The 27,437-nt window shown below is 44.3% G+C and overlaps 2 protein-coding genes across 6 annotated transcripts in view; both read right to left on the reverse strand.

Moving 5' to 3' along the window:
• The window catches only part of sned1 (sushi, nidogen and EGF-like domains 1), a 50,102-nt gene extending 35,258 nt beyond the window's left edge, over positions 1–14,844 (reverse strand). For 4 of the 5 annotated variants that reach the window (XM_054788552.1, XM_054788554.1, XM_054788553.1 and 1 more), the window contains exons 1-3: positions 14,323–14,844; positions 2,309–2,596; positions 51–191 (exon numbers count right to left, since the gene is read on the reverse strand). In XM_054788552.1, the coding sequence (XP_054644527.1) occupies positions 51–191; positions 2,309–2,596; positions 14,323–14,535 (642 nt within the window). In that variant the 5' untranslated portion in view covers positions 14,536–14,844. The remainder of the gene's footprint in view (positions 1–50; positions 192–2,308; positions 2,597–14,322) is intronic. The other variant, XM_054788551.1, reaches the window with a different exon arrangement.
• A 591-nt stretch (positions 14,845–15,435) lies between these two features.
• The window catches only part of crocc2 (ciliary rootlet coiled-coil, rootletin family member 2), a 58,409-nt gene continuing 46,407 nt past the window's right edge, over positions 15,436–27,437 (reverse strand). Inside the window, exons 25-36 of the mRNA XM_054790472.1 lie at positions 25,285–25,444; positions 25,048–25,215; positions 23,018–23,381; positions 22,821–22,942; positions 22,647–22,758; positions 22,407–22,561; positions 21,824–22,264; positions 21,597–21,746; positions 21,326–21,508; positions 18,857–18,988; positions 18,135–18,314; positions 15,436–18,059 (exon numbers count right to left, since the gene is read on the reverse strand). Of these exons, the coding sequence (XP_054646447.1) occupies positions 17,961–18,059; positions 18,135–18,314; positions 18,857–18,988; positions 21,326–21,508; positions 21,597–21,746; positions 21,824–22,264; positions 22,407–22,561; positions 22,647–22,758; positions 22,821–22,942; positions 23,018–23,381; positions 25,048–25,215; positions 25,285–25,444 (2,266 nt within the window). The 3' untranslated portion in view covers positions 15,436–17,960. The remainder of the gene's footprint in view (positions 18,060–18,134; positions 18,315–18,856; positions 18,989–21,325; positions 21,509–21,596; positions 21,747–21,823; positions 22,265–22,406; positions 22,562–22,646; positions 22,759–22,820; positions 22,943–23,017; positions 23,382–25,047; positions 25,216–25,284; positions 25,445–27,437) is intronic.

Below are 27,437 nucleotides of genomic sequence, written 5' to 3' on the forward strand. Positions count from 1 at the left end.
ATGGAAGAAGAGACTCTGTGGTACTGCAAGTATGCTCCATGTGATCCTACCTGCGCTGCGATGCCTCCCAGGCCTGCTGGGTTTCCGCCACTGCTGGCATGCATTCCGGTGGTCCAGGTGATGTTGTTGTACTGGAATATGGTGAAGGAAAGCTCTCCATCTGTGATGAGAACCACTTGGAAAGTGTTTACCTGTGCAGAAAGACAAGGAAGCTCTGTCAAAGTGCACTCACATTTCAACAGGAACTTTTATTATAGTACATCTTGTCAAAGAACAATACTGTAGAACATACAGTACTTTAAAAATACTTTCGAGTAGTCAGTGTACAGCTTGTTTGGCAATATATATTACTATCCACTGTTAATGAGTCAACACACAGCCATTATTGTCTAAATATCAACACAAGTGAGTAGCAAGTGTGTCTTGCCTATAGTCAAATATGGTGGTGGTAGTGTGCATGAGAGTTGCCGGCACCAGGCAGCTGTGGTTCATTGAGGTAAAGATGAATTCCAACATCTACAGTGACATGGGCAGCATGGAAGTTGTTATGTCAAGAGACACTACTATAGAAAGTAAAGTTGGATATACATTAGAGCAGGGGTGCCCATTACGTCGATGGCGAGCTACCGGTAGATCACCACGGTAATTTGGGTTGCGTAAACGTGACTTTGTAGGTGTTATATGAGATCAGTCAGCTGACATTAAGCTTCCCTCCCGATTCGCACTTGCTCTGCCGCGATGTTTCAAGCTACACATGGAGATGCAATTTTCATCTTTATTATTCTGATTACGGATGAACTAACTCAGCGGTAAGATGCTTATATCTATAACAAAAGTTATCTGTTCACTTGTAGCGACTAGTTATGTAGATAAAAAAAGTGTATTGTTTACTGGCTTTGCTTTGCGTCATCAACTCCACTACAGAAATCAGTGTTTTCTACACATCCACTTCTTAAACTATTATTTCATGATGAAATGGTAAATGTGCTAGTTGGTGAAACCTTTTTAATATGTTGCCTTGACTTCGGCTGCAACGTCTTTTGCATAATCATTTTCAATTCTTGTATATCGGTAATGTTTGATAGCAAGTGCTAACTGGATGTAATAAATGAACTGTGTCTCCTAATGAATGTAACGTAGCTATTCTGTCTGACATATTACCAGTACTCAGGTTATGTACACAACTATTGAGGAATTATGTTTTATCATCTTTATTGCCATATTGAATATAATTATGATATCAACTACTTTGTTTACCTGTAAACTTGAAGTAAATGTTCAAGTTCAAGTAAATGTGAATGTGAAATACTAATCATTGATATTTACAATAGTACTTCAAAGTTCACTGGTTAGATTTTATATATGTTTTATAGAAAGAGGTAGCGCATGTGTGAGCACCCCTGCTTTAGAGTTATCAAACAGCCATTATTGCCATCAAACAGCCATTATTGTCTAAATAGCTGGCAACACAAGTGAGTAGCAAGATAACGGAGTCTTGTCCACAGTCAAGAATGGTAGTGCACGAGTGCTGCCGGCACTGGGGAGCTGCGGTTCATTGCAGGAAAAATTAAATTGAAAATGTGATGTGACATTACGAAGCAGAGCAGAGCATGATCCCCCCATTGTGGCGTTAGTGTGCACAAGTGCTGCCGGTACTGAGGAAGCAGCAGTTCATAGAGGGAAAGAGGGACTCCAACGTGTACTGTGACATTCTGAAGCAGAGCATGATCCCCCCCCTCATCAAGTGGCACTATTATTAAAAAGTAAAGTTGGATATACTTTCGAGTAGTCTGTGTACAGTTTGTATCACGGTATATCCTGACTATCCACTGACAATTTGTCAACACACAGCCATTATTGTCTGTATAGCTGGCAACACAGGTGAGTCCCAAGATAATGGTGTCTTGTCTGCAGTCAAGTATAGTGGTGCATGAGTGCTGCCAACACTGGGGAGCTGTGGTTCATGGAGGGAAAAATGAATTTGAACAAGTACAGTGACATTCTGAAGTAGCGCATGATCCCCTCTTGTTTTTATGACAGTATACTGTATCTTGTCAAGGAACACTACTACAGAACTTTAGAGTAGTGTGTGTACAGCTTGTATGGCAGTATAAATTTAAAGACTATCCACTGAAAATTTGTCAACACACAGCCACTATTGCCTAAATAGCTGGCAACACAAGTGCGTAGCAAGGCAGTTGTGCCTTGCTGACAGTAAGCATGGCTTACTGCCGGCAGTATCGACAAGATGACATGAAATGTGAGGGCAGTAGTCACTTTTGGGACAGTATGTGAGCTGAGTTCATACCGGTGTGACGGGGCTGCCGCCAAAGAAGGTGACTTGGTGCCAGGTGGAGATGAGGACCCAGGTTGCGTTGAATTCAGGGAAGTCTGAAAAGTACATCTTGACATCTCCGGCGGCCCTGCTCAGGATGGACGGTTCCCGGCTCTCCCTGTAGAAGACCCGACCCGCCCGCCGGTTGTCCACATCGGCCCAGAAAGGCGCCACCGCTCTCCTGTCTCCAGCGATGGGGAAAGCCACAGGTGTGAATTGAGACACCTCCCTCAGGAATGAGACCAAGCCGTTGTTGTTCACCTGCGGAGGAACGAGGTGAGTCAGATGGGTTTTTTTTCTTTTCAAGTCAGCATGACTCAGACTGGCCAGCGCTTGGAGGATGTTTGCACTTTATGTCGCAAACACACACTACCTTTATTCCTTGAAATGACAGCAGCTGAGAAAACTGATGAGGACTCTGCCTGGAAAGACAGTTTACACCTTAGACATCCACAGATGAGTGCAAGCTGTGAAGCAGGCAATCTGTAATCCGCCTGGAAACCTTTTTATATGGGCAAAGTACTAGTTTTCGATTAGCTCTGAAGCTAAATATCAGTATTATAATACATATTATACGTAATACATAGTCACCGGGTGCAAGGTCGACATAAGTAAATAACGGGTCTAATTAGTGCCAGGTCAGCTGTGGCTGTAGGCAACCTCCTGATGTAGCATGGCTGTAGCTGCATTTGAAGTATCATGTGGTTTGAGTGGTCAGCATCCAGCAGCTTTATCTAGCTCTGCATGTGCTTTAAAATGTTGCAACTCAGCAGCTGGTGTGGAACTCATGCGTGTTCTGTGTTGCTCACAATGAACTCATCAGAAGTAATAATGCTGGCTCAGCAGTTTGCTCCTTACCGCTGCTGCAACAGCAGCTTTACCTATCTCTGCATGCGCTTTAAAATGTTGCTCCTCAGCAGCTGGTGTGGAACTCGTGCATGTTACATACATGTCGTTTACACTGAAAGAATGCTGGCTCGGAAGCTTGCGCCTCACCGCTACTCCAACAGCAGCTTTATCTATCTCTGCATGTGCTTTATATTGTTACTACTCAGCCGTTCGTGTGAAACTCATGTGTGCTATGTGTTGTTTATCAGAGGTATTACTCATGAGATTAAAGCTGGCTGAGCAATTTGCCCCTTACCGCTATTACAACATTGGTTCTGTTGCTGTTTCTTTCCAATCATCAATTATTGCAGAATTGTTGATCGGTATTGCTGGCATATACTGCATCGTGACAATATCATATCATGAGGTACGTATCACCACTATTCTCTAGTATCCAGTGAACCAAATATTGCTATAATGCACAAGATGTAAAAGCGACTATACCATACAGTAAGAATAATTTCACAAGTGGTTGAGAGCTAACGTGACAGTCATGTTTTAGACTGAGAAGCTGCATGAGTGACCTTCATGGTGCACGGATGAAAATAGTTGCTGAGTGTGAAATTGGGCTCGTAGAGCAAAGCCTTGGATGGCCATGAAAGAGCTTCTTTCATTCACGCTTTCTGCATCTCCTGCTCACCATGGCACCTATCCTGTTTTTCCTTTTACAGCCGGGGTTGAACTTTGCCTCCGTGCCTGCAGGCCGAGCGGCATGTGACAAAACAACAACTGGGGGGGGGGGGGACTCAGCTTCTTTGAAAAAACATCACTTTGCTGTAAAAACAGTGGAGGAAGTTTTGTTTGGCAGCGGACGGGAGCTGAGTTAATTACCCGACCGCAGCCTTCCCCTCTGCATCAGCATGATGTGATGAGAATGTAGATCCATGTGTGTGTATGTGCTGGGGGTGTGGAACGGGTGGACTGGCGGAAGGGGAACGACAGCAGGGGCAGGGTGCCGAGGTCATCCCGAGCACTATCTGATAACGGGCGGGAGGAGGGCGCCCAAGGCTGGATGAAAGAACGGATGCTCGGGAGTTCTGAAGCTCCCACAGCCTCGGAGTCACTAATGAGAGCTGAGGCATGGAAGTCCAGCATCCAAAATGTGTGGAGGGAGTGGACTCGCTTCTAAAATATCTGAAATGGGTTTATCTGAGCCCCCAAAAGGACTCTGGAAGGGTTTAAAGAAGCCTCTGTCATCTTTTAAGATGTAATTGCTGCATTCCAGAAAGCGGGGATTGAACATTTTCGTCCTCTGAATAGGAGCAGCACAAGAGTAAGTTACAACTCTTGACTTCATTGAGACAAACGACAAACACAGGGACGCACTAAAAGATGATATCAACTATTGGTTATACAGTAAATGGTATCTTATGATGTCTTATATTTGACATAAAAATCAACAGGTGGCGCCAAACGACTTCTCCCCAAGCGAGTCAGAGCTTTTCTTCCTGTCACTCTGTCTTGAATGCGGCATACAGTCCTTGTTGTCACCAAGAAGTGTGGTTCAGTCAGGTATATCATTTTTTCATTGTCAAAAGTTGCGTGAGGCAATAATACTGTATTGACCCGAATATAAGACGACTCCTTTTCAAGATTTTCAAGACAAAAAAAATCTTAATCCTGTTCACTGGAATAATAGTTCCTTCATCATATTTAATAAATCCAACTTTTTAACTTTTGGACAGTTGTTTGATGACTCGGCTTCTTTGATCAGCATCATCTTAAAATTAGCATCAGAACTCTTCTTCAGTTGTTCGCTAACTTGCTAACAACCTTTGAGACACTTTGAGACACACACGCCAGTGACTTGGAGAGATGCAGCCACTGGTTTGACAGGAAGAAAAGCTCAGGGAGAAGCCATTTGATGCCAAGTGTTGGTTTGCAGGCAGTGTTTCCTACAGGATTGCAATGTTAAACATTATTGACTACTTTGCATAATTGCGTTTTTTTATGCTTTATTTGTCACAAGCAAGACGGAGCTGCCTGTGAGAAGCATTTTCTTTCATGTTAGAGTCTCCAAAAGTGTCCGGAAAAAGTCGCTAGAAAGTGCAGAACTGGAGGGCTAGAGTCGCTAAGTTGGCAACAATGATCCCTCTTGCTACATCTTCTTATTCTCCGGCAGACCAGGTGGGTATGAGGTGTGTTAACAAGCAGAGTTACAATGCCATCTACTGTATAGAGTTGGAACGGCAAGCTACATTCACAGACAGTCCCGTTATAATGTGTTTACAAGTGAGGGTGGTTCGCCATAAATAAATGAACGTATGGGCATGTATAAATCTTTAGACCTCCTCCCCAATATAAGATGATGTTTGGGAAAAATACCATCTTATATTTGGTCAGTACGGTGTAAGGTGAGCATCTCTGTGTGGAGTTTGCATGTTCTCCCCGTGCGTGCATGGGTTTCCTCCCACATTCCAAAAACATGCATGTTAGGATAATTGGCAACTCTAAATTGTCCATAGGTATGAATGTGAGTGTGAATGGTTGTTTGTCTATATGTGCCCTGCGATTGGCTGGTGACCAGTCCAGAGTGTACTCCGCCTCTAGCTCAAAGTCAGCTGGGATAGGCTCCAGCATGCCCGCGACCCTAATTAGGATAAGCGGCATAGAAAAAAGATGAATGGTATAAGGTGAAGCTACACAGATTGCTGTCTGAGGATTTTTACCCGTCCAAACCGCACCATTCTGAAGTAAACAGGACCAAATGGTGAAAAGTGACTTAGCATATGTTGATAAAGATGTGAATGTACGCGCATTTAGCCAGAACTGAAGGCCTATTGTTTGCTCCATGTCGCTAAAGCAGGCTGAGCAAGCAGGCTGAGCAAGCAGTGAGCGGCGTCTACGCTTTGCACTTATGTGAGAGAGTGAAAGGGTTCACGCGGTGCCCGGCGTTATGTTGTAACACCGCCAAGGTCAGGTTCACAGCAGAGGGGGGGAGTGTGTGCACGCTCAGTAAGAAACATCTCTGTGTCCATATTTCTTCCTCTCGCTCTCAGCGGTGTCACTTCCATCTGCAACATTTTTAGGTGTGGGGGGGAATTCTGCGCCGGACATGTCCAGGATTTAGTTTGGGCGGGTTTCTGCAGGCACAGCCGATTTATGGAGTACAACAAACTTTGATGTAGTTTGAGTCACGCCAAAGCAAACCCCCAAATGAAGAAGGTGCCCAAGCATCAACAGAGAGAAACATTTGTTTTTTTTACTTGTCAAAAGAGGATGTTTTGATTACTCTGCTCTTTAGCTCATGCGTAATTTTTTAACTTGGCAAAAAATCCAGTTTGGAACGACTTGAATGCAAGTAATTACAGACTACCTTGTTTAATCAGCCTGGAAGTTGCAGGACTACATTCAGGCTTGATTTCAGTATATTTCCCAACAACTCTGACCAGAAATAACAATAAATACGTAGAGGAAAGTAGAAAGCCACATTGTACATGTAGCATCACCTGACGTTGAAAATAGATAAGGAGTCGGACATTGCTCCTCATTCTAGTCTCTGAAGAGAGAAGTACAATAATCCTTCGCGACTTCGTGCTTCAAATTTCGTGGCTTCACACTTTGTCATGGTTTTCCAAAAATATATTAATGAATAAATCATGTTGTTTTGTGGTTGAATACTATCTATTATTAGTAAAAAAAATGCAAATTTATTATTATTTATTTATAAATTAATTGTAAAAAATGAGCTAAAATACAAAAATAAGGCATTCAGAAGACGCATTCAAAGATTATATGTAGTATTCAACACTGATCACCAGGTGTCAGTATTGTTACTGTAATGTTAGGTGAGACACACAGGCACCAGACTTGATCGCCAGAACAACAGGCTTTTATTGCAGTTTTGAATTATCTCACAAAAGGCACAATAATCCCTAATAAAAATGCGGGCCGTAACCTATGGCAAACTAAAACTCACGTCTGAACGCCTGAAGCCACTTCCTGTCCACTCCCTACTCATTTACTGCAACACATACAAGCACAAGCATTATTTATGCCTTAAATGGCTTATTTACCGCCATTATGTGTTCTACATTGGGTAATACGAGTGTAAAAGTGATGATGGGGTGTTATTTCATGCCTAGAGGTCTTCAACAATGTTTAAAAAGCATTTTTAGAAGGTCGTAAACAGGTTTTCTGAACGTTAAATATATTCAATTTATAAATAAGCAATCCTGTTTCACGGAAAATCACTGGAACTAATGAACCACAATAAATAAGGGATTAATGTACGCCTGCTAGTGGTAAAATAACAAGTACAAGACCTCACGTTTGTGTGCAAGCTAAGCAGACAACTATACGACGCAAATACTACACATTTGTACAACCTGCAGTGGAATAGAATCAATCATCAGCTTTACCAGTCCACTTGCATTGAGGGCGTATAAGTTGAAACAACAACAATGGAGGCAAACAAGGGTCTCCATTGTTCACCCTTCTTGGTCAGGAAACAAAATCTATATGAGAAGAGACTGAGGAGCGCTGCAGCAAAGTTGAGGCTGTTGAGGCAGCACACTAAGCCATGGCAACAGGCTAAGCTAATGTTAGCATGTGTGTGTTGTTGACATTTCTCACTGTGTATCCTTAAATGTTACTGCTCGACCAATGAGGATGAGCAGTTACTACACACAGTACCTAATAATTCTTGGCTTCACTTATGAAAAAACATCTATAGCAAGTAGAGCCACTTTCTAGAGCCACTTGTCCTATCAGAGGTTCTATCCTGCTCATTTCAGGGGCTGCAGAAATGGTATTGGAACCTAAAATACTTCAGGTAAAATCTGCATTCTTCTCCTCTTGGCTGAAACACGATTCCTCCCCTGACCACGCATACTCGCTCACAGCTACATAAACGTGCTAATGGTTATCAGAAAACAGTAAACAAAAATTGGATATTGGATTTGCATATTTCTTCACTGAGATGCTCCTCAGTTTCCGGCATTGTTTCCTTTGTTTTGGTGGATTTTTGGCATTTAAAACAAAAATTATGTACAGTCAAACCTCGGTGTTCGTACACCCCAGTTTTTGTATTATTTGTTTTAAATCGCTAAACTTTTGCCTTGGTTTTCGTTTACTGTCTTGATCTAGTACAGTGGTTCTCAATTATCTTCTGTCATGCCCCCGCAAGGAGACAGAAATGTTTTTATGCTCCCCCAACCGCCCGATTTAAAATACTATTGAGAAACTGATAATGTCTATTTGTTTATCTGTACTGTATTGACTGAACTCAAAACTGAAGCCAGGAAAATGCAACAAAATGGAACGCTGTGAAGAGCTGTATTCAAGAGTCAAATTGTATGTTGAGTACGATAACTTTGTACATGTTGGCAGGTCTGCAGTAACACTGAAAGTACTCCCTGCCTCTCATGCCCCCCCTGACAATTTACCCCGAGGGGGGCCCGCCCCACTATGTGAAAAGCACAGATCTAGTACAATATCAAATATAACAAACTAGTCTGTATTGTTCCGTGGAATCAGGCACCCTACATGTTGATGACTCACTAGGTGTGCATTTTTCTATTGAGTGCGACTACTAAATAACCCGCCTCAGGGCCAAAGAAAGTTGCGAATGGCAGCAATTTGATCAAGAAGGTGAGAAACACGATTGAATTCGATCTCGCCAGGATATACGGGAAGTCTGCATCACCAATAACATCCATCTATTCGTCATTTATAATTATTCCGCACTAGCATACCTGGGAGGCTATATCGGCTTAATTAAGATAACAAGCCAGTCCAACGAGCAAGTTAGTGATAAGCAAGTTCACCATCACTGATTCCACTGAATTCGTCTTCCCCCTATTTTGATTTATAAGCCGCACCTAACTGTAAACCACAGGACCAGCCAAACCATGAAAAAGTAAAAATATTCCGGAAAATACAGAAAAATTGCCTCGATTTCTGTATGTTTCGGTTTTTGTTGACGCTGTTGGAACAGATTAATGACGAAAACCAAGGTTCCACTGTCTTAAAAAATCGATCACAGCTCTGTGGTTTGCGTTTGGAGGGGGCGTAGCCAGTGACGTTATTGCATAATTCCTGGCTGCAGCCCCGTGTTTGAAAGACACATGAAGCGTGTGCAGATGTTGTATCAGCGTGGGGTGAAACTCCCAATGACCACACAAACATGCATGGAGCACCCATGCTGAGCATCGTTGGTGTGCACGGAGCGGCGAGTGAATGAAAGAGTTCTTAAGGAAGGCAGATGAGCGCTTGCAGATGGGATGTGTGTAAAGAATGCTTGGCGAGATGCTTTTGAAATGTATGACCCGCTTTCATGCAATCAAACGCCACACCGCCTTCCACCTTGCCGTATAAACGTACGCTGGCTTTGGAAACGCCTTCATCTTTCCACTTTTCTCTACAATAAAACCCGTCGATCGTAACTACAGTATCTCCCCTCACATCTGCTTCCAAACATGTGCGCCGTCCTCGCTGACCTTCGAGCTCCCGACCCCCCGGCCCACTGTAAGTGAGGAGTAGTAAGTGCTGTTTGGGAGCTGCCGCGGACACATCTGTGTTCTGTTAGCGTGATTGGTCATTTCTAAGATAAAGCAGCTGGACAGTTCCAGGGGGAAGACCCCTGCCATGTTATCTGAGGCGTGGGAGGAGGGTGGGAGCAGGGGGGCGGGCGAGGGGGAGGGATCCCAGCAACAAGTGAAAACACACTGGGACAGCCTGGTTACGAGGAGGGTTTGTGTGGGGTCACATGACCACTGTTTGTCAATCACAGTCGCCCAAAATAAAACCAGGGCCCATCTATTTTAAATAAGTGTCAGAGGTGCCACAGTGTACTGAAAGTGTGTTAGTCTTAAAAGGAGCACACAAATGTCAGAAACACTAGCACAGCTACTACATGGTCAAACTTCCAGCTCCTACGTCTGTAGATGAATGACAGATAGTTGGCATTTTAAGGTGTGTAGCAAAGCCTGTTCTGTTTTTTTTTTACAAAGTGGTGGGTGGGCGGTCCAGAGATGGTACGATGTCCAGGAGGAAGGCGTTTTCCTTCTTCATGACATCATGACAATGACAATAATATCAGTCATTTCTCAAAAGCTGTGACAAACAGTGATTCGTCACGTATCAGTTTTCCAGGTACCGTTTTTTTGACAGTGGAAACGCAAATATTTGGGTGAAGTTGTGTACTGTTGAGTCAATTGGTATTTTACATGGGTGATTCCCAACCACTGTGTCGCCGCACGTTAGAGTGTCATGCAGATTTATCATCATCACTTAAGGGGTCAGAAAATCCCGCACGGTGGTCTAGTGGTTAGCACGATGGCCCCACAGTCACAGTCAGGAGATCAGGATGACCTGGGTTCGAATCTCCGTTGGGCATTTCTGTGTGGAGTTTGCATGTTCTCCTCGTACGTGCGTGGGTTTTCTCCGGGTACTCTGGTTTCCTCCCACATTCCAAAAACATGCATGTTAGGTTAATTGGAGACTCTAAATTGTCCATAGGTATGAATGTGAGTGTGAATGCTTGTTTGTCTACAGTATATGTGCCCTGCCATTGGATGGAGACCAGTCCAGGGTGTACCCCGCTTTTCGCCCGAAGTCAGCTGGGATAGGCTCCAGCCCGCGACCCTAGTGAGGAGAAACGGCATAGAAAATGGATGGATGGCGACACATGACAGGCAGAACAATGAAATGCTCTTCTTCCACTAGATGGCAGATGATACATAATTAACCTGTGTACAGTAATCCCTCCTTTCTCGTGGTTAATTGGTTCCAGACTGGACTGTGATGACGACTGGACTTATAAATGGAATAAATGGAATATTGGAATGTAAAAAAAAAATGGAATATTTTCATAGTTGGAGCATAGAAAACTTGTTACTTATTCTAAATACAATCTTTGACATTATTAGAACCCTCTAGACATGAAATAACACCCCTATAGTCACCTTTACACTCCTATTACCTAATATAGTGCACATAATAAGAGAAAATAAAACAGAAATAAGACTTGTGCACGTGTGTGTTGCTCTAAATGTGTTCCGGTGCTAGGAGAGCTGAGTGAGGGGCAGACAGGAAGTGATGGTGGGGGTTTGATCGATATGGGTTTTTCAGGACTGATACCGATACTGATTATTAGTATTCAAGAGTAGTTAAACACAAACTGGCTTAACTGCCTCAGGCATGTTTATTTAACCAAACAAATAGAAAAATAGCTCCAGAAGAGCATGGAGTTCCTAGACTCAGACGGATCTCTTAGAAGTTGAATAAAAACTTAAATAAGTAGCTCCCTGAAATGTTTCCACAGTTAAAGTAACATTTATATAAAACTTTATATATAAATCTTTGTTTTACGTTCAAACACAGCAAAAACTACAGGGAGTTAACAAGCTCAGCAGCAACTCTTGTAAAGTTAAATAAAAACTTAAGTAATAGCTCCGTGAATAGCCTTCATCTTAGCGTACTTCCCCGCAACAAAACAAGACTGAATTGAATTTCTTACTCTCTCTCACAATCACACACACACACACAGAGGCTTCTACAATCAAGGACCGTTTCCACATTGATATTACCAACAGCGTTGTTTCAAGTGATTCACAGACACATCGGGAGGTACTACAAGCTAGCAAAGCTGCCGCTTGTGTTTACTCCGCTCTTAACATCACGTTATTGTAGTAGTCGTGAGCTGTGGCTGTTTTCATGTGACTTTCAAGCAAACACATACTATTCTCCACATTACGTACATTCTCCCCATTGCCAATACGTAGTCTGCTGAGCTTTAGAGCCAGACCGGCAAACTAATGTTATGGTACGCTAACCTGCTTCCACCTTGGCGTGCTTCCGTCCAAAAAAACAAGTGAATTGAGTTTTCTACGCACGCTCTCTCTCAATCACACACATGCTTTTACTATCGCAGACTGTTTAAGACTGTCGACATTATCAGCAGCCTTCTTTCAAGTAATTCACAGACATGTTGGGAAATACTACGAGCTAGCAGAGCTGTTGCTAATGTTTACTCCTCTCTTACGGTGTTCTGCTGCTCACTGTAACTTCAGGATTAGTTGTGAGATGTAGAACACTGGGATTTACCTTGACATGTGTGTTTGCTCTCAGGACGTTCTCAGCACGAGAAAACTTCCCTCTCAGCCATGTGTGTGAGTGAGGACAGCGTCCGTTTCAGATTGGCTCAGCCGCTAATGTGTGCTGTGACTAGCTTAACCAATCAGATGGCGTCGTGGGTGGAGCAATGCTGGAGACAGAAGTTGCAGCCAGCAGGAGAGAGAAAGAGGCGCGGCTGCATCTGAGCCGAAAAAATACAGTTTTAAATTGATTTCTTGATATCAGCCAGTCGAATTTAAATAAAGGCTGATACACATACAAATTCCAAATATCGGCTCGATTATCGTCCGTCGACCACTATTCAGAGTTGAGTTTTAGCTTGGCCACAGCCACTAACCAAGCTAAAGTAAGAAAAGGTCTTTTCAGGATGGACAGGCTGTCGGAGTATGTGGGAACAGAAGAACACAAGAAGAAGAGTTGAACATTTTTTGACATTTGACAGTTGACATTTTTTCTTTTTCAAACGAGAAGGGGCTGTTGTGAGCCAGTTTTCTGAGTGAAAAGTGTGGAGTAAATGAGTGGCTTAGCTGTGCATGTGGTACTGGCATGCTTTTATTTTGATGGCCGGACTTACAGAGTACAGGAAGTGTTCAGAGTTTGCGCGAGTGATGGTAAAAATGGTAAAAAAAGAAAAGAAATGGAAAATGAAATGATGACGTGTTTCCGACAAGATTCAGATTATTAATTGGATGAGATAGAGAAGTGAAAGCTACTTTGTAAAATACACAGTTGGACTACCTCAGTTTCTCAGGTTTTGGACAGGTGTGATACTACAAGTGTGCACATCTGATGGCGCTCAAAGAAATCGATGCTCAGGTCGTTTGTGTGTATGCTCAGACACTTGAAAAATTAGCAGGAAGATTGCTAGTGACCAGTGTAGAATACTACATATCATCACAACGTCTTTGAATGCATCTTCTGTATGTCTTATATTTGTATTTTACTTCATTTAGCCATTTTTATGCTTGAAAATGCTCAATTTAGGTAAAATGTAAAATTTGCTTCAATATGTATACTTTTTGACTAATAGTAGGTTGTAAGCCGCATAATTGAAGCGCAAAGTGGCAAGGGATTACTGTATATGCTTGTAGCATTATATGTAAAATCTGTGCCTTGGCTCAACATATAAGATATGTAGCTTAGCCATACCGGTCAACATTTGCATTTGAAAATAAGAGAGATTTTCCTCAAAATAACAAGACTAGCTTGTTGCAGTTTTTTGTTGACTTTGTGAGGCAGGCAGCACTTTCGCAGGAAGCACTGGTGGAGATCTAGCGCCCCGTGTGGCCCGCTTGCGCCGCTGCGGATGTTTAATCGATCGGGGTGAGGCCCTCAAGACGGGGAGGAGCTGCGGGGCGTCATGTGACATCTGACAGCAGCTTGATGAGAAGCTTAGCAATTTCCTAGCGTGTCTCATCTTGTTTGACGTGTGCAAGAAGAAGGTCCACACTGTTTGTGGAGTCGACATGATAGATCAACCAGACAACCTTTGACCTTGCCCAGTGTTGCCATGGTGCCTCAGCCTCCTCCTGCTTGGGATTTGCAGAGCGTGAGGAGGAGGAGGAGGGAGGGGGTGGGCTGGGCTGGGGTGGGATGCATAACCGCAACAGGTGGTGCTGATTTAGGGTTCTGTCTTGTGCGAACCCGAGACAAGACCAAGGCAGATCAAAGTGTGTGAAAAGCCTCGTCGAGCGGCTCTGCACTGACTGCGGATGCTCGGCGCAAGGATCTCTGCCGGGGGGCAGCGGAGGGAAGGTCATGATCGGGATGGATGTTGATACCCATCGTGGGCAGGAAAGCTAATATTGTACAAATGAGGTTACACAGCGGTGGAGTACAGGCAAACATATACAAACTCTCAGTGGGCTGCTGCAGTGTAGCGCTTGGCTATGTGCCCCCATCTCATCCCCCTGTGGCTCTGCAGTCCACACCATGTCACTGTGCCTTGCCAAGTACACACACACACTCACACACACACAAACTTTATATATATATAGACATAAACACACTGCTGTACTCACATAGAGCCCCGTGTGCCGGTCTCCAAAGAAGGGGAATGCCACAGAGATCTCCACAAGCCCGGAGCCCCCGTCGTCCTGGGCTACGGTCTGAGAGTCCCCCTGGTCCAGACCAAAGGGGTAGAAGTCCTCGAGCGGTACGGCGGCCTCCGCCCCAGGCAGCAGGTCCAGGGAAAGCAGGGTGCAGAGGCAGGGCAGCAGGGAGAGCAGCACCATGGCCTCAGACACCCTGCCTGGGGATGGAGCCGACAGCAGGCAGCCCAGGGGTGAGGGAAGAAGAAAGGCAGGATGGTAGGACGGAAGGAGGGGAGAGAGGCGGCGCACACCTGAGTCCAGGAGCGGCGAGCGCGGTCGTCCGGGTCCTCACACTTCAGCAGGTCTCCCAGGGTGAGAAATACTGCGGATTCCTTGCATTCTGCTCTCTGCTTTGGCTGCAGGGAAGGAATGAAAGAGCGGCAGCAGCAAAGATTTCCTCAACAATCCCTCGATTTGGTCCCTGATGGTGAGCTTTGAGATATCCTCAATAAAAGCTCTATTCTGCCTGCCAAAGGAGTCCTTTCACTTTTGGCCACACCTCCCCCATGGGGATTCACTACCTTGCATAATTAGCTGGGGGCAGCCAATGGCGGCAAAGGGGTCGGTAACTGGATAACCACTGGGCGGGTCTATGGTAATCAAAGGCTTGCTTTAAACTGGGCTCGCACTGTGCGCGCCGCACAAGGACTCACAGTCATGGCGCGTGTGCCGCTGCGGAGCGCACACACACACACACACACACACACACACACACACACCTACACACACACACACACACACACACACACACACATACGTTTGTGGTTTGTCGGCAGCAAAAGGCAAGACCACAAATGGTCGCAGGGCGAGTGGCGGCCTGCAGACATCATTGATGACGGGAGCAAAGATCATCATCCTCTCAGCAACAACACTAAATCAACACATTTTTTTTAAAATGGGCCAACATGTTGTGAAAGGACACTTCAGTCCGGCACATAGAACCCCCACCTCCAGTCGACACCCCACAGACACACAAAAACAGTGTAGCCGTTGTCTGATGTTGTTTTTATTTGACACAATCACAACGTTCACATGCACCGATGTTGATAGATCGCTCTCGGATTCAAATAATCACCTTGTCCTAACGCAGGGTGTCCAAAGTGTGGCCTGCAGACCATTTGCGGCTCGTTTTTACTAGCCCATGGTATATTGTAGAAATAAAAAAAAGAGAAAAATAAAGCAAAAAGACACCACATACAGAAAAAATACTAATCACACCAATCAAAGCTTTGTGTTTAAATAAATATACAGTGGAACCTTGGTTAACATCATTATCCGAGTCTAACTGAATACATTTTTCCCATAAGAAATCATGTAAATCCAATTAAGTCGTTCCAGAAAGCCAAAAATGTTTACACAAAACACATTTTTGTAGTTTTACAATTATGCCAAAGACACGATGTGGCAGCGAGATTAACACGGACACCACATTCCTGTTTTGCTATGAGTTATTTAATGAATTAAATCGTGTTTCTCACCTCAAGTCTCTGCTTTTTTTTTGATCATGGCTGCAAAATAACCCAAAAGAGCCAAAGAAAATTTCAAGTGTCATCATTTTGATAAAGAAGGTGAGAACCACTATTGAATTCAAGAAATGAGTCATGGCAAAACAGGAAGGTGGTGTCTGTTTTGATCGTGCTGCATTGTGTCTTTGGCAAGAATCACACCTTCAGTGAAGGTAAAAGTAACCTTAAATGTTCATTTATCCCTTTCATTCCTCATTTATATACATTTAGAATTGCTTTATGCATGTAAAACTAAAATGTACAACTATAAAAACGTCTTTTGTGTTAACATTTTTGAGACTTGTGGCGTAACTGTGTTAGTTCGCAAAGAATTACAGTCAACAGCTGATGACATCATTTACTGGCGCCAGAGCTGACTTACGGTTTCCGTGTATTAGCAAGCTTGTAGGCTGCTAACGAGGATGTTTTGTGAAAAAATACTCTAAGAACACAGTTGGACTCACACAGTGCATTAATAACGTGACAAGATGCGCGCCATATTGCACACTAATCGAGGCAAAATTTTGGTGTGACAATAACTGAAAAACACACAAACCGAGGTTCCACTGTATAGCAGTTTTTTACAAAATAAAAACAATTTAAAAAAATATATCGAAGAGGCCCGCCGGGGCATCCTTTGATTTTTCAGTACGCGGTCGTCAGTGGAAAAGGTTTGAACACCCCTGTCCAAATGTCCAATTCTACTTTTCAATATCAATTTAAAGCTGTTTCAACACCCTGCCGCTGATGTAAATTGCATATTTATGGACATATATAATGGAGCCTTTCAGTATTCAACACAAAAGTGATTTGCTATGATTTAAAAACCATAGATCCCATAGGAAATACACAAAAAAAGGCAAAGAAAAAGAAAAATTGTTCAATAAACTGAGGTCTCAAATGGTATGCTGTGGTTGCACATGTAGTGATGTAAGAAGTATGTTTTGGTGGTCAAAGAGTTTGGTCATGTAGCAAAAGAAATAGAAATGAAAGGAAAATATAGTTTTATATGCATGTCTGTGGACATTATATTTCATTTTGCAAAGTAACAAACCAACTAGTCAACCAGAAATATGTCATTTCAACACTTTTTTAAACCCTTTTAAACACTGAATTCAACCTGTAGATTATCAGATTATTATGTGTCCATAAAAAAATTATCATTACATTTCATTACAATTACAGGAGGTCCTCGGTTGATGTGCCAGTTCCGTACCTATGATGTAAGTCAAGTTTTAGTGTAAGTGGGAACTTCTACCTTACGCCCAAGTCACTCACACTGTACACAAAAAACATGAAGAACATAAAATGCAGTAATAAAAAGATTAAATACAAAAATTAAATGAAACCGCAATAAAAAAGACAACAATTCCGTACTTTTATTCCTGCACATTGAAAGGGGCGATGCAAGGGAGGGAGAGACAGGCATATTGGGAGGAGGAAGTCTCAATAATGAGACCACGACACTGCTTAGTTAACACCATCCATTTCATAGACGCAGATCCTTGCACATGTTCAAGGATAGCATCATTTGAGCAGCTTGGATCGGGCATGCAGCTACTTTCTGAGGAGTTTACGATGTCTAATTTCTCCTCACTTTTCAGTTTCTCTTCCTTTTTGTTTGACGCATCAGAAGAGTCTGCCTAACTCTTGGGAGACACAATGAAATGAAAAAAGTTAACTAAAGTGCCGGTAACTAGTTGTCTTTTTCTTTTTGTACAGTACTAATAATTTATCGGAGTACATACCTGTATGTATGTGGAATGCCTCTGCATAGTATTATTTTTATAGCTTTTTTTTGTTATTTGTTTTTCATTTTTTTAAAATGTGTTCTACCAATTTGAATCCACGCAGGAATTAGAGTCTAGAAAGCTTAATACAGTTTTTGACCTGCTCAACAGTGAGACCGTTTTGAGGGCCAGAGGAAATTCTTAAAACAATTAAGCACATGCCATCCGCTCGTAAACAAAACTTATTTGGTGTTTTTGTCAAGTGTTGCCACCGACCAGCACACGTGGGAATGTTTGTTTGCGTCGCTGGTTGGCTGCCAGGTTGAAGGTGCTACATACTTGAGTGCACGGTGGGCTGCATCATGTGTTTGACGTAAGCCTGTCGCCGCCGCAGCGTCTCCTCGTCCAGCTGCTCTTTGAGAGTGGACACCTACACGAGGACAAATAGCCAAGGACGTCGGACATTGCTGGCCATAGCGAAGCCTTCAAAGAGCCACCCAGATACCTGATCCTCCAGACATTTAACCCTCTGGCGGTGGGCCTTCTCCCTGCTTTCCAGCGCCTCCTCGGCCTGCAGCTGAGCGCCGCGCAGACGCTCCGTCTCGGCATCCAGCTCCTGATGATGGCGGACAGTGACCTCCAGGAGGCGCTGTGCTTGAGTGTGCTCCAGTTGGCTGATATGGGCCTGAATACACGGACACAAAAGTAACTATATTAGGCTATTTTGCATACCTTTTTTAGCTTGTTTGCTTCCTTTTTCGTGAGTGAACAATTGCAATTAACTAATTGATGTGTGCCAACACTCACTTTTATTGTAAATGTTGATCTGAAATTGGAGGAGAAAGTAAACGCCAGGCTAGCGGAAGGGTTTTAGAAGAGGTGCTGTGAGATGCCGCACAGCACAATCCAGTCAAAAATATACATTTTTATGGGCCTTTCTGTTATTCATGTTTTGGTGGTCTCAAAAAGTAACCCCTTTGAATAGCTGGGCTCGCTTGTGCAGCTTTACGATGAATGTGCATGTGCTGGAGTGGAAAGTTTATTCTTCCATTGTGTAAATGCAATAAAATAGATGCACTACGAGAACTTGGAGCAAATATTTGATAGCTTTATTGACTTAGTTCCGGCTAATTGAGATTTGTGTCATCGTGAGCTGCATCTGCCCCTGGTGAGCGCGGTTTAACGTCAATCATTTATCAGTAAACTCAAGCTCAGTTCAGTCCTGACCTGCAGAGCTGTCACCTGGTCCTGCCTCTCAGCCAGCTGGCGCTCCAGCCCAACCAGCGCCTGGCCCGACTGCTGCGTCTCCCTGGCGGCCGCTGCCGCCGCCTCCTCCGTTCGCAGCCTCTCCATCTCTGCCTGTTAACCGCGTTCAGCAGAGGTTCTCACACAGCACAAATCACGTGATGAAAAGAAAATGACGAAGGAAATTATTCATGTGAGCTTTTCCTTTCACAGACCAGAATTGTAACTGAAATAACGGTTGCACACTAATATACATCTACAGTATACCAATGCTTTTCACATAGTGGGGCGGGCCCCCCTGGGGAGCATGGTGAACTGTCGGGGGCGTGTGAGAGGCAGGGAGTACTTTCAGTGTTAGTGCAGACCTGCCAACATGTACAAATTTATCTTTACTGAACATGCAATTTGACTCTTGAATATGCTTGTATGCTTCAACCGCTCTCCATTTTGTTGCATTTCCCTGGTTTCAGTTTTGAGTTCAGTCTGCACAGTACAGATCAATAAATAGATATTAGCAGTTTCTCAATCGCATTTTAAATTGGGGGGCTTGAAAAAATTCTGTCCCCTGGGGGGGCATGACAGAAAATAACTGAGAACCACTGATCTATACTAATACAAATACTACTAAGATAGAACTCACAAGACATTACCCATGATGCCTTGTGATATTATATTATTGTGAATTCTATTATTGCTTTGTATGTATACAGTGGTATGCAAAAGTTTGGGCACCCCTGATCATTTTCAAGATTTTCCATTGTAAATCACTGTTTGTTCGGATCAGCAATTTCAGTTAAATATATCATATAGCAGACGAACACAGTGATATATGAGAAGTGAAATGAAGTTTATAGGATGTACAGAAATCATTATTTAAACAAAAGCAGGCAGCTGCATACATTTGGGCACCCCAACAAAAAAATTCCATGAATATTTAGTAGATCCTCCTTTTGCAGAAATAACAACCTCTAAACGCTTCCAGTGAGGGTCTGGATTCTGGTTGAAGGTATTTTTGACCATTCTTCTTTACAAAACATCTCCAGTTCAGTCGGGTTGGATGGTTTCCGAGCATGGACAGTCCGCTTTAAATCACACCACAGATTTTCAATAATATTCAGGTCTGGGGACTGAGATGGCTATTCCAGAACGTTGTACTTGTTCCTCTGCATGAATGCTTTAGTAGAATTTGAGCAGTGTTTACGGTCATTGTCTTGTTGAAGTATCCAGCCCCGGCACAACTTCAACTTTGTCACTGATTCTTGAACATTGTTCGCAAGAATCTGCTGATACTGACTGGAATCTATGCGACCTTCAACTTTAACAAGATTGCCAGTACCTGCACTGACCACATAGCCCCACAGCACGATGGAACCACCACCACATTTTACTGTGGGTAGCAAGTGTTGGTCTTGGAATGCTGTGTTCTTCATCCGCCATGCATACCACCCACTGTTATGTCCAAATAACAAAATTTCACTTTCCTCAGTCCACAGCACCTTATTTCAAAATGAAGCTGGCTTGTCCAAATGCACTTTAGCGTACGTCAAGCAACTCTGTTTGTGGCATGTGCGCAGAAAAGGCTTATTCCGCATTACTCTCCCAAAGCAGCATCCCCTGGTGCAAAGTGTGCTGAATAGTTGAACGATGCACAGTGACACCATCTGGAGCAAGATCATGTTGTAGGTCTTTGGAGCTGGTCTGTGGGTTGAGTTTGACTGTTGTCACCATCCTTCGCCTCTGCTCATCTGAGATTTTTCTTGGCCTGCCACTTCGGGGCTTAACTACAATTGCGCCTGTGGCCTTCCATTTCCTCACTATGCTCCTCGCAGTGGAAAGTGACAGCTGAAATCTCTGAGCTAGCTTTTTGTATGCTTCCCCTAAACCATGATGTTGAACACTTTGCGTTCAGGTCATTTGACAGTTGTTTTGAGACTCCCATGTTGCCACTCTTCAGAGAAAATGCAAAGACGAAAACAACTTGCAATTGGCCACCTTAAATACCCTTTCTCATGATTGGCAACAACTGTGTATGTAGGTGAAGGGTCAATGAGCTTACCAAACAAATATTGTGTTCCAATAATTAGTGCTAAAGGTATTCACCTGCCTACTTTTGTTTAACTAATTATTGCACACTTTCTGTACATCCTATGAACTTAATTTCACTTCTCATATATCACTGTGTTCGTCTGCTATCTGATATATTTCACTAAAATTGCTGATCCGAACAACCAGTGATTTATAAAGGAAAGTCTTGAAAATTATCAGGGGTGTCCAAACTTTTGCATACCAGTGTATTAGCGCATAAGCGATTATTTCGACACCCGCAGTCCGTGTGGTGCAGTTACATTGTGTGTTGCACATGTAGGTGAGGTAAGCGTTTAATTGAAATCACTCCACCCAATATACTTGATTGATAAACATTTTGTTGTATGACGTCAGAGATAGTCTCACCTTCTCCAACGTCTTCCTGAGAGCACCTTTGTCTTTTCCAAGACGCGTCAGCACTTTCTCCATGTTGGCCTTCTCCCTCTGCAGCTTGTGCAAAGAACCTTGCAGATGTGCAACCTTGCCCTGCAGCTGATCAGCGCTTTCCCGCATTGCCAGGTCTGCCTCCTGCTGCTGCCGCTTAAGACTCTGCAGCAAAATGGCGTGTCACAATCGATCTGGGTTCTAGTCATCTGGGTGTACCTAATGAAGTGCCTGTGATTTCAGCATGCCTCACCTGATGCAGGGTCTGGTTGTGTTTCTCCAGGTCAGAATTCCTCAGTTCAGAGTCCTCGTGGGCTCTTTGCAACCCCTGGGCCCGCTCCGTTAGCGAGTGGTTCAGCTTCTTACTCTCCGACAAGGCGTCTTGGGTTTTATCCAGATGATCCTGACATTTCACACAGTCCAATGTCATTAGTTAATTTTTAACCAATCTCTGATCTTCTAGGCCATGATGAAGGGTACCTGCAGGAGGCGTCGGTCGTGCTCGCTGGCCGTCAGCACTCGCTGTAGCTGGTTGTTCTGCTCCTGAAGCCTGCCCTCGCAGGCCCGCTGGTCACTGAGAGCGCCGGACATCTTGCTCACCTGCTGGCTCAGCTGACCCTCGTGTCTCTCCGTCCGGGCAAGTGCCTTGCTCAGCCTCTCCTCGCTGACCCTCAGTGATGCGCATTGGTCCTCGCTCTCCCTCAGCTTCTTCCTTGCCTCCGCCAGCCTCTCCTGCAGCATGCCCGCCTCCGCCTCCAGCTCTGCGGTTCGGAGACGGGCCCGCTGCAGCTCGCCCTCCAGGGAGCGCCTGCCGAGCTCGAGGCGCCCCGTTCTGCTCTGTGCCTCCTCCAGGGCTTCTTTCAGCTGCTGATGTTCTGAGTCCGCATGAGACTGTGAGCCTTGCAGCAGATCCAGGTTGTCCTGGGAGACAATCAGTGTCAGTCAAAATCAAACCTCTCAACAAGTGCATTTGAAAATAGGGTAAATTTTCCAGAAAATAAGTGGGGGCTAACAGCTATGGTCAAAATGTTTTGAGTGCTCCAATTCTTCTGCGTGTACCCACCCTAAGTGACTTGGACTCAGCTTGGGAAGCTTGCAGAGCAGACCTGAGCTGAAACACCTCCTCCTCAAAGCTCCTCTTGTCCCGCTCAGCTGCTTCTCTGCACAGGGTAAGGGAAGTGTCGGATTCACGCAGTCGCTCCGTCATCTCTCGGTTAGCTGCAAGTCAAATACACACCATGTTCAAACGTTGTCCCTTTTATTAACTGTGCTGTACGTTTACTGGACAATGTGCACTTCCAACCTTCCTTCAACTGTTTCAGGGACTTCTGCAGTTTGGTGAGCTCGTTGGTAGATTTGTCTCGGACCTCTAACACCTGTTGGCTTAAAGTGATGAGCTGAGCCTTGGACTCATCCTGAAAAAAACATATAATCATTAGAGTGGATTCTTGTTGACTTATTGGTAAGACGTACATACTCGCTCTCTTTGTGTGTCCCTCAGTTCTCGCTGCAGGTCCAGCAGGCCGGCCTGGATGGAGTCCAAGTCCAGTTCTTCATTCTCAGCGCGCAACGTGGAGAAGACAGTCAGGCTGTCTCCTCCTGAGCAGACAGTGCACTCACATGTAAACCTCCTGACAGCAGTGTGTAAACTAGCAAGATGACTTCAAGACCAACCTTGAAGATGTTTCCTCCTGGGAGACATGGAGCGTTGGCTTGAGCGTCCTCCTCCATCAATGCCCACAGTGCAGCGCAGCGCTGAGCGCAAAGTGGACAGTTTGTGTTCCAGGTCGCTACGCTGGCCGTCACACACTCCCAGCTGCTGCTCTAGGTCCTGGACGGCAGCCTCAGTGTGGCCGAGACGAGCGCTGAGCTCGCCGATCTGCATGGTGGCGCCCTCCAGCGCTTTCCGTAGCCTGACGGCTGCCTCTTGATGCTTCTGGTCGGTGAGCCGCTGCTGAGCCTCTCCGGCCTGCAGCAGCTCTCGACTGTGACGCTCAACCTCCTCCATTTCCGTTACACGTCTCTGCAGAGCTGAAACCTGCACCACAGTAAAATGACACCTAAATTACTATACGGTATTCAACGCATGTAAAATATAAAATGTATACCTACTCACCACTAATGAGTAATAAGATAAGACAGGGTGTCAAAATTGCGGCCCAGGAGCCATTTGCTGTTGTTGGCCCACAGCACGTTCAAAAATATAATTTAACAAAAAAAACTAAAAAAGCAACAACACCAACAAAAATAACAAAAATCAGAAGCAATTTTACAAGAATAAAGTATAAATATTAAAAGAACAATGTTGTACTCTAATGGAAAAAAAAATGGTAATTTTATGACAATAGTAAATAATATTATGAGATCGAGGGAAAGGCTTCTTGAGACGTCATCTGTACTTCTGTGAAGAAGGTGTCGGACGTTTCGCTCCTCATCCGAAGAGTTCGGCTTCGTCGGTTCGGCTTCATCAGCGAACTGACGAAGCTCTTCGGATGAGGAGCGAAACGTCCGACACCTTCTTCACAGAAGTACAGATGACGTCTCAAGAAGCCTTTCCCTCGATGGACAACTCCTGTACGACTGAGAGCCTACACAGACGTAATATTAAGAGAAAAAAAAATTGTAACATAAAGTTGAAATATTAAAGAAAAAAATAAATTTTTCAAAAAAAGAGAGAAAAACAAAATTTGGGGAAAATTATGTTGGGGGAAAATATGGGAATAAAGTCAAAATATCACAAGAAGTAAATTTACAAAGACTAAATATGAAGTTGAAGTATTTAGAAAATGTATTTAAAAAATAATAGCGAAAACAGGCCGCACGGTGGTCTAGTGGTTAGCATGTTGGCCAACACAGTAACAGCCTGGAGATCGGGAAGCTTTGGGTTCGATTCTCCCTTGGGCATTTCTGTGTGGAGTTTGCATGTTCTCCCCGTGTGTGTGTGGGTTTTCTCCGGGTACTCCGGTTTCCTCCCACATTCCAAAAACATGCATGTTAGGTTAATTGGTGACTCTAAATTCTCTAGAATTCTCTAAAACTCTAGATTGGCTGGCGACCAGTGCAGGGTGTATCCCGCCTGTCGCCCGAAGTCTCAGCTGGGATAGGTACCCCCGTGACCCTAAAGAGGAGAATCGGTATAGAAAATGGATGGATCGATGGAATAGCAAAAACGGGGGGAAAAAACTGAGCAAAGACCTAATAATAGGCTTTTTCACCTCTATCATTAAGCTGAGAGACAGTTTTTTCTTTAAATATATATTGTATATAACGTCTTAGCATATACACAAACTATAAAGTGGCCCTTGCATACTTTCATTTTTCAGCATGTGGCCCTCACTGGAAAACATATGGACACCCGTGATGTAAGATGATCCATGACTATAACTATAGTGCGATCAAGGGCCGCCGAACAAAGTGTGAAATTTCACTGCTTGACGAAAAACATTATCAGTGAAGCATAAAGACATAGACATGTACAAATTGTGGGCTGTATCCTGTACATTTTACCTGTTATCACATATTTATAAATCATTACCGACTTGAATGAGATGTGTTTACTATGGGGAAAAAAATATTTTTGGAGAATTTTGTCTTTTTTTTTTTTTTTTTTTTACAAAATACATTTGTTCATTTTAAATGTTTAATTTGTTGATTTATTTATTTAAATTAAGTGTTGTTTTTAGCAGGATTCCACACACGACCACCTGACTGTGCGCTGCATCCCTGGCGGCCTCGCTCTCCAACAATCTCTGTTTTAGATTGAAGGACTGGCGACGCGCCTCCTTCTCCTTCTGCTCCTCCTGACAAAGCTGCGCCTCCATGTGCTGCAGCTTCTGTTTCTGGCGGCTCTTCTCACCTTCCAGGACTTTCACCTGCAACAAAACAAAAAACAGTGTGACATTTCATAGTTAAAACAACCGGATTAGGATTGGTTGGCTGACCTGTCTGCGCAGCTCCTGCAGTCCTCTGCGGGCCTGCAGCCGGGACTTCTCCAGATCCCTCATGCTGCTCCTCAGAGTAGACGCCTCCTTGTGCATGGAGCTTTTGCATACCTCTAAAATGGACGCTTTCTGCTCCTTCTCCTCCACTGCTCTCCTCAAGCTGCCCAAAGTAAGTTCCACTATGTGACTATGTTTACATAACAAGAGGTTTTCCTTTTGAAAAGTGTCACATATAGACGACAATGTCAAAACAAATCCCTGCAAAAAACACTGAACACCCTGAAATATGAATAAGACGCCACTAGTTGGTGTTGTTTGTTGAGCATGCATACTAACAATACTATTTACACTCACACTGTGTCTGAAATCGAATACTGTACTTCTGTGAGTAAACTTCTTAAGTATACTGTATGCTTGGCTCCAAAGGGCAGTGTAGTGTCGTCCCAAATCTATTACTGTCATTGCGCACATACCGGAAATGACGGTAAGACTTCCCCGCTCCTTCTTTGTCGTCTGTTCATTACTTTCCAACACTACGGGTTGCTACTGTTATTTCAAGTTAGTCCCTCCCCTTTCTGCTACGTAGCCAACATGGCAACTGTTGAGGGTGGTAAGTGTCCATCACGACATGTGAACGAACTTATGCCCTAAAAATGCGAAGGCTGTGTTTTACACACTTGTACACTGTATACTTAATTTCTGAGGGCACGAATTTTGCTGTTCCAAATCCATTACTGTCGCTGCGCACTTACCAGAAATGATGGTTGCAATATCTATCCACTTCTTCTCACTTCAAGTTATTCCCTCCCTTTCTTGCTATGCAGCCAAGATGGTGACTATTGAGGGTGGTAAGCTGCGTGCTCACCATTTTTCCCATTTTGAGTGCAGACTACTGAGTGCAGACTACTGACAGTGTACTACATTTTGCTGTCCTTCTCAGTGTGAACACGCTTCCATCCATCCATCCATCCATCTATCCATTTTCCTCCGCCTATCTGGTCCGGGACGCGGGGGCAGCAGTCTCAGTAGGGAAGCCCAGACTTCCCCGGCCACCTCGTCTCGCTCCACCGGCAGGACACCAAGGCGTTCCCAGGGCAGCTGTGAGACATAATCCCTCCAGCGTGTCCTAGGTCTGCCCCGGGGCCTTCTCCCGGCTGGGCATGCCAGGAACACCTCACCAGGGAGGCGTACGGGAGGTATCCGGACAAGATGCCCGAGCCACCTCAACTGGCTCCTCTCGATGTGAAGGAGCAGCGGCTCTACTCTGAGCCTCTCCCGTAAGACTGAGCTCTCTTACGGGTCGTCCAGCTACCCTACGGAGGAAACTCATTTCAGCCGCTTGTATCCGCGACCTCGTTCTTTCGGTCACGACCCAAAGCTCATGACCATAGGTGAGGGTGGGAACATAGATCGATCGGTAAATTGAGAGGCCAACGTTCAAGGGAAAGAGGCTCAACATACTGCTGGCAATGCAAACCAGGCTCCTGCTCTGGTTGTACAAGGACCGAATGGCACGTAGTAGCGCGCCACCAATCCTGTACTCCCGGAGCACCCCCCCACAGGACACCACGAGGGACACGGTCGAATGCCTTTTCCAAGTTCACAAAGCACATGTAGACTGGTTGGGCAAACTCCCATGTACCCTCCAGTACCCTTGCAAAGGTGTAGAGGTAGACCAGTGTTCCGCGACCAGGTTGAAAACCAAATTGCACCTCCTGTAGCCAAGGTTCGACTAACAGTCATAGCGTGAACACGATTATACACTAAAAATTAGGGGTGCACAATAATTATCGGGCCGATGTGAGGAATTATGACATCATACCGATAAAGTCGATAACACTGAAAAAATAGCTTCAATAACCGAAAAAAAGCCCTGATGATATGAGATCCCCTGCACTGTGCTGCAGGTGGGTTAGTGTAAGCAAATCAAATGTTCCAAATGACCTAAAAAACATAGAACTTCAACACATCAGACCTTATCAGCCATCTGAAACACCAGCGTCGCTTCAACGGCCCGGGCTTGTTCCCATTGCCGTGATGTTTGAAAAGTGCAAAAAAAAGCTTGACAGAGACGACCTGAGGGCTAAAGCGATCTGTGATTTCATTATGGAAATGATGGCGCTGGATGACCGGCCCTTTACCATTGGTGACAA

This window comes from Dunckerocampus dactyliophorus, chromosome 10 (assembly GCF_027744805.1).
Source record: "Dunckerocampus dactyliophorus isolate RoL2022-P2 chromosome 10, RoL_Ddac_1.1, whole genome shotgun sequence".
Lineage (NCBI taxonomy): Eukaryota > Metazoa > Chordata > Actinopteri > Syngnathiformes > Syngnathidae > Dunckerocampus > Dunckerocampus dactyliophorus.